This window comes from Sinocyclocheilus grahami, unplaced genomic scaffold, assembly GCF_001515645.1.
Source record: "Sinocyclocheilus grahami isolate Dianchi unplaced genomic scaffold, SAMN03320097.WGS_v1.1 scaffold259.1, whole genome shotgun sequence".
NCBI lineage: Eukaryota > Metazoa > Chordata > Actinopteri > Cypriniformes > Cyprinidae > Sinocyclocheilus > Sinocyclocheilus grahami.
The window spans coordinates 662,754-673,193 of NW_015505438.1; the positions used below are offsets into that span (position 1 = coordinate 662,754).

At 33.3% G+C, this 10,440-nt stretch overlaps 1 protein-coding gene across 9 annotated transcripts in view; it reads left to right on the forward strand.

Annotated features, from left to right (window-relative positions):
- The window catches only part of tjp2b (tight junction protein 2b (zona occludens 2)), a 106,691-nt gene that overhangs the window by 71,325 nt on the left and 24,926 nt on the right, over positions 1-10,440 (forward strand). For all 9 annotated transcript variants that reach the window (XM_016290432.1, XM_016290441.1, XM_016290438.1 and 6 more), the window contains 3 exons: positions 974-1,595; positions 3,460-3,563; positions 6,181-6,334. In XM_016290432.1, coding sequence (XP_016145918.1) covers positions 974-1,595; positions 3,460-3,563; positions 6,181-6,334 — 880 coding nt within the window. The remainder of the gene's footprint in view (positions 1-973; positions 1,596-3,459; positions 3,564-6,180; positions 6,335-10,440) is intronic.

The following is a 10,440-nucleotide window of genomic DNA, read 5'->3' on the forward strand; positions in this document are numbered from 1 at the left end:
TTTATATATATATATATATATACATATATATATATATATATATATATATATATATATATATATATATATATATATATATGGGCCAGTATTTGCCTCCTGGAATTGATTTTCTTAGGGTCATTTTTTAACCTTTGAGGATTTTTTAAATATATATATTTCTAACCCTCCACTTATGTCAAATAGTTTAGTTTCAAGTAAATTAATATTAATATTTGTGGTAATTGAAATAAAGCTGAAAAAATATACTTATTGGATGAAAAACTTACTGAAAATTACTTGGAAAAACTGATACAGAAAAGTTTTAACATTAAAAAAAAACTAATAAAATGACAAACTCACTGAAATTCACTGAAGAAACTAAAACTTAATTAAACTAAAATTAACACGAAACTGAAAATATACAAAACTATTAATAGTATATTATTATATAACTATTATATGTGACCCTGGACCACAAAACCAGTCATAAGGGTCAGTTTTTTTAATTGAGAGTTATACACCATCTCAAAGCTGAATAAATAAGCTTTCCATTGATGTATGGTTTGTTAGGATAGGAAAATATTTGAAATATATTTTAATATTTGAAAATCTGGAATCTGAGGGTGCAAAAAAATCTAAATACTGAGAAAATCGCCTTTAAAGTGGTCCAAATGAAGTTCTTAGCAATGCATATTACTAATCAACAATTAAGTTTTGATATATTTACGGTAGGAAATTTACAAAATATCTTTATGTAACATGATCTTTACTTAACGTCCTAATGATTTTTGGCATAAAAGAAAAATCAATAATTTTGACCCATACAGTGTATTTTTGGCTACTGCTACAAATATACCCGTGCTACTTAAGACTGGTTTTGTGGTCCAGGGACACATATAGTATATTTATGATAAATGTCTGCTGTTAGATATGGTCCTTTTGATAACAGTGGGCTGAATGTATAAAGACTAATTGTATTCATCGCTCCCCACAGACTGTAAAGAGGCCTCGCAAGGTGGCTGTCCTCAAGCGCCCACCGTCCCCGAGCGGGGATAGCCGCGATTACAACATATCCAGCTATTATCCCGAGGACAACCGCAGCGTTCACAGTGACCCAGAATCTGATTACCCTCGGGGAAATGGCGGCCTGGGCTACCCCCGCGACAGAGAGCATGACCGCAGTCTCGAAAAGAGCCGGATAGACTACCTGGAGCCGGATTACCGCAGCCAGGACAACGACTCCCGGCGGGAAAGGAGCAGAGGCAGGAGCGCGGAGAGGTCGCCCAGCTCTGACAGCGGCTACCGCAGGGACGGCAGCCGGGGCCGGACGCTGGAGCACGGATCCAGCCCGGAGCCTCGCTATCACAGGCAGCACAGTAGAGGCCGCGGAGGAGGAGGAAGCCCTGCCGGAAGCTACGGGAGGGACCAGGGCTACGACACGCGGAGGTATGACACTCGTTCGGATGACAGGATGATCAGGAGTCACAGCAGGGACCGGCTGCAGGATCGCTCACCGTCACCCAGCAAAGAGAAAGACAGAGGAAGAGAGCGGTACAACTATGAGCCCCTGGAGCCGCCCATCAATGTCATGCTGGTGAAAAACAGGCCCAATGAAGGTGAGAGTTGCAGGATTACCTTGTCACTAATAGCATATTTGAAATATATATTAGTGATTGAAAAATGATTAAGACAGTTTAGAAGTAAATATCTCACTCCCAATAGCAAGTTTATAATTTATGGGCGTTATTACAGGAAAGACTTGAAGTTGGATCAATGTTTATGACAAACATTGGCATAAATTTGCTGCAAGTTCATATTTTCTCATGCAAATGAGCTTTGTGACAATTGCTTGTGGAAAATTTCTCAGCAAGCAGTTGAATGTTTTTTTTTTTTAGATATAAAATTTAAGGATGTGTGATTAATCTAATTAAAAGTGCAAAATGACAGCATTACACTATAAAAACATTAATGAATACACAACCATTCCAAAGTTTAGGGTTCGTAATTTAAAAAATAGAAATTAATACTTTTACAGTATTCAGCGAGGATGCGTTAAATTGATCAAAAGTGACATTTATAATGTTACAAAGATGTTTATTTCAAATAAATATTGAACTTTTACACTTTGTGTTCATCACAGAATCCTAAAAAAATGATCACTGTTTCCACAAAAATTTTAAGCAGCACTACTGTTTTCAACTTGGATAATAAAAAATGTTTCTTGATCAGCATATTGGAATGATTTCTGAAGGATCATGTGACATTGAAGTAATGGCTGCGGACATCAGCTTTGACGTCACAGGAATAAATTACCTTTTGAAATATATTGAAATAGAAAAAAGTTATTTTAAATTGTAATAACATTTCAAAATATTCCACTTTTTTAAAAATCAAATTAATGCAGCTTCTTTAATAAAAATAAATAAATTCTTACATATTCTTTTGTATATAGTCTTCAGTAAAGGTCTGCTGCTCTTTAAGGTCCTGTACAGTTTGTGATAGCCCGTCCTTCAGTAACAGCCTCTTTCTGAAGCTGCATTATATTCTGACTGGGTTACAAAACAGTCCATGCTAAAATGTGCTGCACACCCGTTAAGATCAAACTGAATGAGCAGGGACCTAAAAATAATCTTAAACCATTCGTTTCAAACGTTGCCATCTCTTAGAAGAATATGCAAAGCATAGCTAGGAACTTTTGTTGGACATTACAGCATACTCCCATACTATGTACATCTATCATTTTTATCTCAAAAGTGTAATTATGACTTGATTTGACCCCTTTACAGAAGCAGAGCTTTTATTCCTGCAGTAGAGTTCAGATCAGATGCTGTGGAAATAATACACTACGTAAAAAGACCATCTGATCTTTTTCCCCATTTCTTTTTTCACTCTCTCTCATGTCCTTTCACGCTGTTTTCTTTGGAGCTCCACACATCCATCCTAAGACAGTTTGTCCTCCTTGGATTTTGATGATATTTATATCTGATTTATTTATGATGGCCTTGTCAGATTTCAATAGACATATATTCCTGTGACTTCTCATGAAGCGGCCCGTCTCTTCCGATTTCCTCACCAGCCCTTCATAACCCACAGCCCAGAAAGCCAAAGCGGGTAGCGCTGTTTATTACCATAATTTTCTTGCCTGGAGTTGTGAAATGAGAACCAGCTGTTTTTTTAGAGCTGGCTTTAGTTTTTAGAACAATATTGGAACTGAAAGCGTTTCATCATGTTCAGTTCTGTAAGTGGTTCTTGTACGTTCAGCAGAGAGCGGTGATTCTGCCCATCAGATCAATACTCCACATTTTCAGTTTCCATTTATATTGTTTGTGGTGTTTGACCCATTCAGCCGGCCACTAAACTAACAGCTGGAGGGATGGCTGTGTACTTAAAAGGGTCAAGGTCATCATGGTTGTTAGGTTCATGTTAGGATCATGTTAGCGTTTCTGCGTAGAACCAATGTTTCATTCTGATTTGTTATAGAGTACGGCCTCCGGCTGGGCAGCCAGATCTTCATCAAAGAGATGACCAGCACTGGATTGGCTGCCAGAGATGGAAATCTCCAGGAGGGCGACATAATTCTTAAGGTACCTATCAGACCCTTCACACAATAGCTGTTAGTAATGTTCATGCATTAAATCTGTTAAATTGTCATAAAATCACTGTGTTCACTAATGGTCGACTGATGTGGCTGATGACAATATCTAGTGCACTTTTAAGACTCATTTTTGTTAAATGAAATACAGCTGAAATAAAAAACTATAAAATATTCGAAAAAATATAAAAGTCTAGAAAAAATACAAATGTAAATGTTATATATAAATAACAGAAATTATATATATATATATAAACGTTACATATTTATTAAATAAATATTAGATTAAAAGGCTTAAACTTAAATGAATATTAGAAATCTTGCCTTGACAACTAAAGTTAAAGTACTAGATGTTAGCGTTTCTGCGTAGAACCAATGTTTCATTCTGATTTGTTGTAGAGTACGGCCTCCGGCTGGGCAGCCAGATCTTCATCAAAGAGATGACCAGCACTGGATTGGCTGCCAGAGATGGAAATCTCCAGGAGGGCGACATAATTCTTAAGGTACCTATCAGACCCTTCACACAATAGCTGTTAGTAATGTTCATGCATTAAATCTGTTAAATTGTCATAAAATCACTGTGTTCACTAATGGTCGACTGATGTGGCTGATGACAATATCTAGTGCACTTTTAAGACTCATTTTTGTTAAATGAAATACAGCTGAAATAAAAAACTATAAAATATTCGAAAAAATATAAAAGTCTAGAAAAAATACAAATGTAAATGTTATATATAAATAACAGAAATTATATATATATATATAAACGTTACATATTTATTAAATAAATATTAGATTAAAAGGCTTAAACTTAAATGAATATTAGAAATCTTGCCTTGACAACTAAAGTTAAAGTACTAAATTAGTAAAACTAAAACTGAAATAGAAAAAAATTAACTGCTGAAAATTAAATTTAAAATCAAATTCAAAATATTAATACATTCTATAATGGCATATAATAAACAAAATAAAGCTGTATAGACTAGGGATGTTCATATTAACCGGTTAACCTACCGTAAGAATTTTGACCGATTAATACAATCAGTTAAACGGTTTAAAAGGTCATTTAATTATTTAGTTTTTCAGTAATTTATCAAAATATTATGTTTTTTTGGGGGGAAAAACATAAGTCGTGAATAAGTCGCATTTTATTATTTCATTCAGAAATAGGCCTAATGCCGACGCAAAATGTTTACAAACATTATAATAAACACTGTAAACATAGCTAGGCTATTTTAGTTCCCCTCCACAACAAATCCTTTCAATTAACAGTATTTAGAAAAGAACAAGAATTAAAAATATAAGAAGCTATAGCAATGTAAACGACAAGCCAAAACGAATTAATTTAGGCTAAAACGAAACTGAAACCAACGTATATACATATATATATAGCCTAGCTTTATTATGTTTTTCTCCGCTCGCAGAAGCTCTGCAGGTGCGTGTTGATATGATGACGTGAATCCTCATGTTCTGTTGTTTGCTGCTTTTTGCGCATGTAAAATTAATCCCCGGGAAACAAATGTTAGTATTTGGTTGTCGGTTAGGAAAAATAACCGAAATGAACATCCCTAGAATAGACCATGGTGGCTGATGGCCGATGTAATGCGGATATTATTTATTACTTATTACTTTTCCTATTACTTGTTTCTCTTCTGTTTCAGTTTTTTATAACCATTTCTTACTATGTGTAAGTTGTTGTTTTTTAGCATGTGTGTTTGAGAGTGTTATTTTTTAGGATTACTGATAAACTACTGTCATTTGATTTGTATTATTTGTATTTGTTATTTATTTAAATTTTAGTTACATTATGTCTGAATTTATTATATATTTATACTGAATTTACTTATGTATGTATAGGTCTTTTATTACGTTTTTAGTTTTATTTAATTTGAGTTATTTTAATACTTCAACAAACTAAATGGAAATGAAATAATATATATATTGCATTTATAAATGTGTATGTACATATACAGTGTGTGTGTGTGGTTGTATATACACATATGTAGTTGTTTTAATACTACAATTGATTGCTTCTGATGTCCTCATTTGTAAGACGCTTTAATAAATGACTAAATAAATAAAAATAAAATAAATAATATATTCATGATTTCACATAGTTTAAAGATAGTTAATGACATAAACAATTTATGTAATACAGTAAATTTACATTATTTTGCAATACATGTTTTACTTAATAAACTATGTAAATAGGTAATATAAAATAAAATGAAAGTAATAAAATATATGAATTTTGTTTTTTTTTACCGTTTTATGGTTTCAGTTTTAGTTAACTATAATAACCCTGATTTTTTTATTTTAAATTTATTTATTTAATTTATTCCAGTAGTTTTAAAAAGTACATGGACATATTTAGATCTAAATATTATATTCTAATATAGTCTACTAATTTAAATTAATATTATTTGCAAATACAGTATCGGGGAAGTAATCAATAATTACAATTTGTTTTGTTCTAATCACAGAAAATAACGATTTATCAGTATTTAATATATGTATATATCCATCAACCGTTCACACAACTCCACTCAAACTCCTTAGCATCAGACTTAAACCAGTAATGATATGTCTCTGTCTCTGTTTTTTTCTAGATCAACGGGACGGTGACTGAGAACCTCTCTCTGAGTGACGCCGGCAAGCTGATTGAGAAATCACGGGGCAAGCTGCAACTGGTGGTCCAGAGAGACCACCGACAGATCCTGGTGCGCATTCCTGCCCTGGCAGACAGCGACTCTGAGCCTGACGGTAAGCTCCTCCTATCACACTGCATTTGTTCATAGACCGCTTCCTGAGCCGTGCTGCTCACCCTCTGGCTGTTTGCTCTCCAACGCCACACTTTAATTAAAAGCAGGTAGCGTGAATTGGCTCGGATAAATCAGATTAGTAATATCAAGTACACATTCGCTAGGCACTGAGGCTGTAATAAATTACAGTTAATTATGTAAATCACTATTAATAGACTCGATATGAGTATTGAAGCACAAAACCCAATTTGTCACTGTCTGTATCAGAACAGGGTTATCATCCAGTGGCATAATTTCAACTATATGCCATGGATTTAATGAGTCTGGTCCTCTATAGAGGTGATGCAGTGTTAATGCAGTTGGACACGGGTAATAAAACTTCCTCTGGCTGTGTAGTTACAGTATAGATTGATAGTATATTTAACAGGAACACGTAGTCATTTAGAAATTACAAGACTGTATTGTCAGACACAGACTGTGGCTTTTTAGCAAAGAGCTGAGATTTACAGCCCCCATTTATATCTGCTATTAACATCCGTCTCGGGTGATCTGCCCACTAGTGGACCACATCAGAGACGGTATAGTGGGACAAACCATTTATAGAAAAACCAATGGGAGGAATCGCAACACTCAATATAGCAGCTGTGTTAAAAAAAGTCTTACTTTTCAGTTAAAAGATCCAGTTACATTTTTGATAGTGGCACATATTTTTGCATACAATGCATACAATATTTTTTTGAAACTTCAATTGATAGATGCAGCTTTTAAAGAAAATGTCAGTCAGATCAAAAAGCAGAAGCCATAATATATTACAATTCACATCATCTAATTTGATTCAAATAGTATAAATTCAAATACAGTAAAAATTTATGTTTATTTTGTTATTTTTTAAATAATATTTTTTATTATATTGTTATATTATATTAAAATATGTATTATTATTATTATATAATATATATGATTTTTTTAAAAATATTTTTAAACAATGCAAATTATGAAAATATTATCATAATCATAAGAAAATATTTTATGAAAATAAATAAATAAATAAAAGTAAATTGATTTAAATAAATAAAAAATCAATTTTAATTTTAATTGTAGTTAAATCATTGTATTTATTTTTTTTCATTTTTTTCACGTTTTATGTATGTTTATATAGTTTTGTTGCTTTTTACTTCAGTTTTAGTTATTTTGGCTCATGTAGCTGGAATACATTTATTTATTTGTTTATTTTTTATTTCAGTTCACATTTTTTATTTCAAGCAATAAATGCTTTTTATGGTTTTAGTTTCAGTTTTAGCTAACTATAATATACTCGGTTTTTTTATTCATGTATTTAATTTATTCTAATTGTTTTGAAAGATACATGGACATATATGGATGTTAATAGCAGGGTTCTTAACCCTATCAGATATCACCATTGTTTACACTTGAACACAAAGAATATTTTAACACCAGAAAGATGCGCTTAAATGAGAAAAAGCAAACCGCATGCTTACAACAGAAATGCTATTTTGTGTTCTCTTTTTACAGATAATACAGATATGTCATACTTTTAGCTGATGGACTGCAGAGACGCAACATAAAGTCTGGTTGCCTTTAATCTTTAATCATGACTGTTCCTCAACAAACCTGTAAAACTTTCACACTGTGCTCTTATATTTTGATGCTAACCTTCTTTTTTAATACCTTCTTTAATCAATAAATAAGTCTACTCAATGTTATGTCTGTGTGGTGGTGACTTATTTAATCTTGGCGGAGAAACTCTGTCTGGAAGGGTGTCACAGTCTCTCAGATGCTATTTCATACTCTTCAGCTGTTGTTAGGGTGGGACAGCTGGATATCGTATGGCTTTTTCAGATCTACCATCCTCGAGGCGTTAAATGCGGGTGGAAAGAAGTACATTTCAGTACAGAAAAAGCATCCGCTTGTCGAGTGGGGCTGGGCGGTACAGCTTCATGCATTAAAACTTTATGTATGTATTCAACGGTGTTGGAAAATGAGTCACCGTAGGCATTGTGTGCGGTTGGATGTGATTTACACATCTGCCATAAAATTGCAGCTCGTACGTGCCATTCTGCTCTACTTTTCATTTTGACTAGATGATGTGATAGCCGGCTTTCAGCTATTTCGTCATTTTTATTGTTCATTGTATTCAAGAAGCCGTGACTTTGCTAGCGTAACATGCTTGGATAGGTTGAACCGTGATGCTCAAGGCTTACTGTTGGAAATCAACGCTGTCCCTTGTGTCTTTATCCTCATTTATTTGGCATTCATTCCAGTATGTTCATGTCTTTCATAGTTCTATGGAAATTCGGGTGATTGCGTCTAAAGACATCATGCATTCACAACACATTTAACTTCCGTAATGCAACATATGTGTAAAACAGTATATTCAAAGAGAAATGTAGGGTGGGTGTGTGGTGTTGAATTTGATTCGATTGCTATGAAGTATGCTATGCTACTTAAGTAATAAAAATGTGGTTTCTTTTAAGGAAATAAATGCTGATTTGATGTTGTCTTTTAAACACACTGTATGTGGCATATTTATTCTTAGTCACTACTTAATCGGAGCGAAATAAGGAATATTCACAATATATGTCAATATTATTATACCAGAACATTTTTTAATAATGCTTTTAATGTGTTTTTGACTAATTTTTCTTAAGTCTCATTTGTTGGTGTGATGAAAAAAATTATTTAGATTTTCCTTTATATTTTATATTAAATATAATTACTAAGTAATTAGTATTATTATTATGGTATCTTAGTATTTATGTATTTGTTGAATTTAATGTTATATTTATGTAATGTTAAACTATGTAATAGTTTTATTGTGTGTGTGTGTGTGTGTGTGTGTGTGTGTGTTCATTTTTTACAATAATTTTTTTCATGAAACTTCCCTTCTTTCAAATTATTTTTTATTTATGTATTCTTTTTTTTATGTAATTTCTCTGGGGGGAAAGGTGAAATTTAAAGCAAATACACACATATTGAGATGTCGGATGATCTTTTGTGTGTGTGTGTGTGTGTGTGTGAGTGTGTGTCATACTCTCTGTCATTCTCTTCATTATGTTGCTTGTGTGTGTGTTGTCCCAGTAGCTCTGTGAATCTAAATCAGTGATGGTGGTTGTAGCTGAAGCAGAGGTGCTGGCCATGCTGTTTTGGGTTGTATTCAGGGAATGCACACACAGCTGTCTCTTCTCTGTGGTTTGTCCTCCCCCTCTTAAGAGATGGACTGTAATTTCATCCCCACCCAACAGATGGAAACACACCTCTCTCCCCCACAGCCTGGAAAACACCAGCTCCCTGCTCCTCCCTGATACTCCTCAGACACTACATTTACATGCAGCCTAATAATCCATAAATAATCTGACTGATAGCCTAAGCAAAATGAAAAGCCTTTTAGTAAACAGTTAGAGAAAAATATAAAATTCCTTCATCTGAATAAATTATTAATGATTTTCTTCTGATTTTCCTTTTAAATGAATTTAGCAACATGAGAAAAAAGCTTTCTTGGGGTCATTTTAGAAAAGCAAACATTCCAGTTACGCACTGAAGTGATGCTGAATCTTCTTTACAGGACTTACAAGCTTCTTGCTATTATGATATCATAACACTTAATGCCGCTCTTGCACGACATGCTCAGACATTTAGTTCAGAATAGATTTGTGACCCTGGACCACAAAACCAGTCTTAAGTAGCACGGATATATTTCTAGCAACAGCCAAAAACACATTGTATGGGTCAAAATTATTGATTTTTCTTTTATGCCAAAAATCATTAGGATATTAAGTAAAGATCATGTTCCATGAAGATATTTTGTAAATTTCCTACCGTAAATATATCAAAACTTAATTTTTGATGAGTAATGAGCATTGCCAAGAACTTCATTTGGACAACTTTAAAGGTGATTTTCTCAATATTTAGATTTTTTTGCACCCTCAGATTCCAGATTTTCAAATAGTTGTATCTCGTCCAAATATTGTCCTATCCTAACAAACCATACATCAATGGAAAACTATTTATTTATTCAGCTTTCAGATGATGTATAAATCTCAATTTCAAAAAAATTGACCCTTATGACTGGTTTTGTGCTCCAGGGTC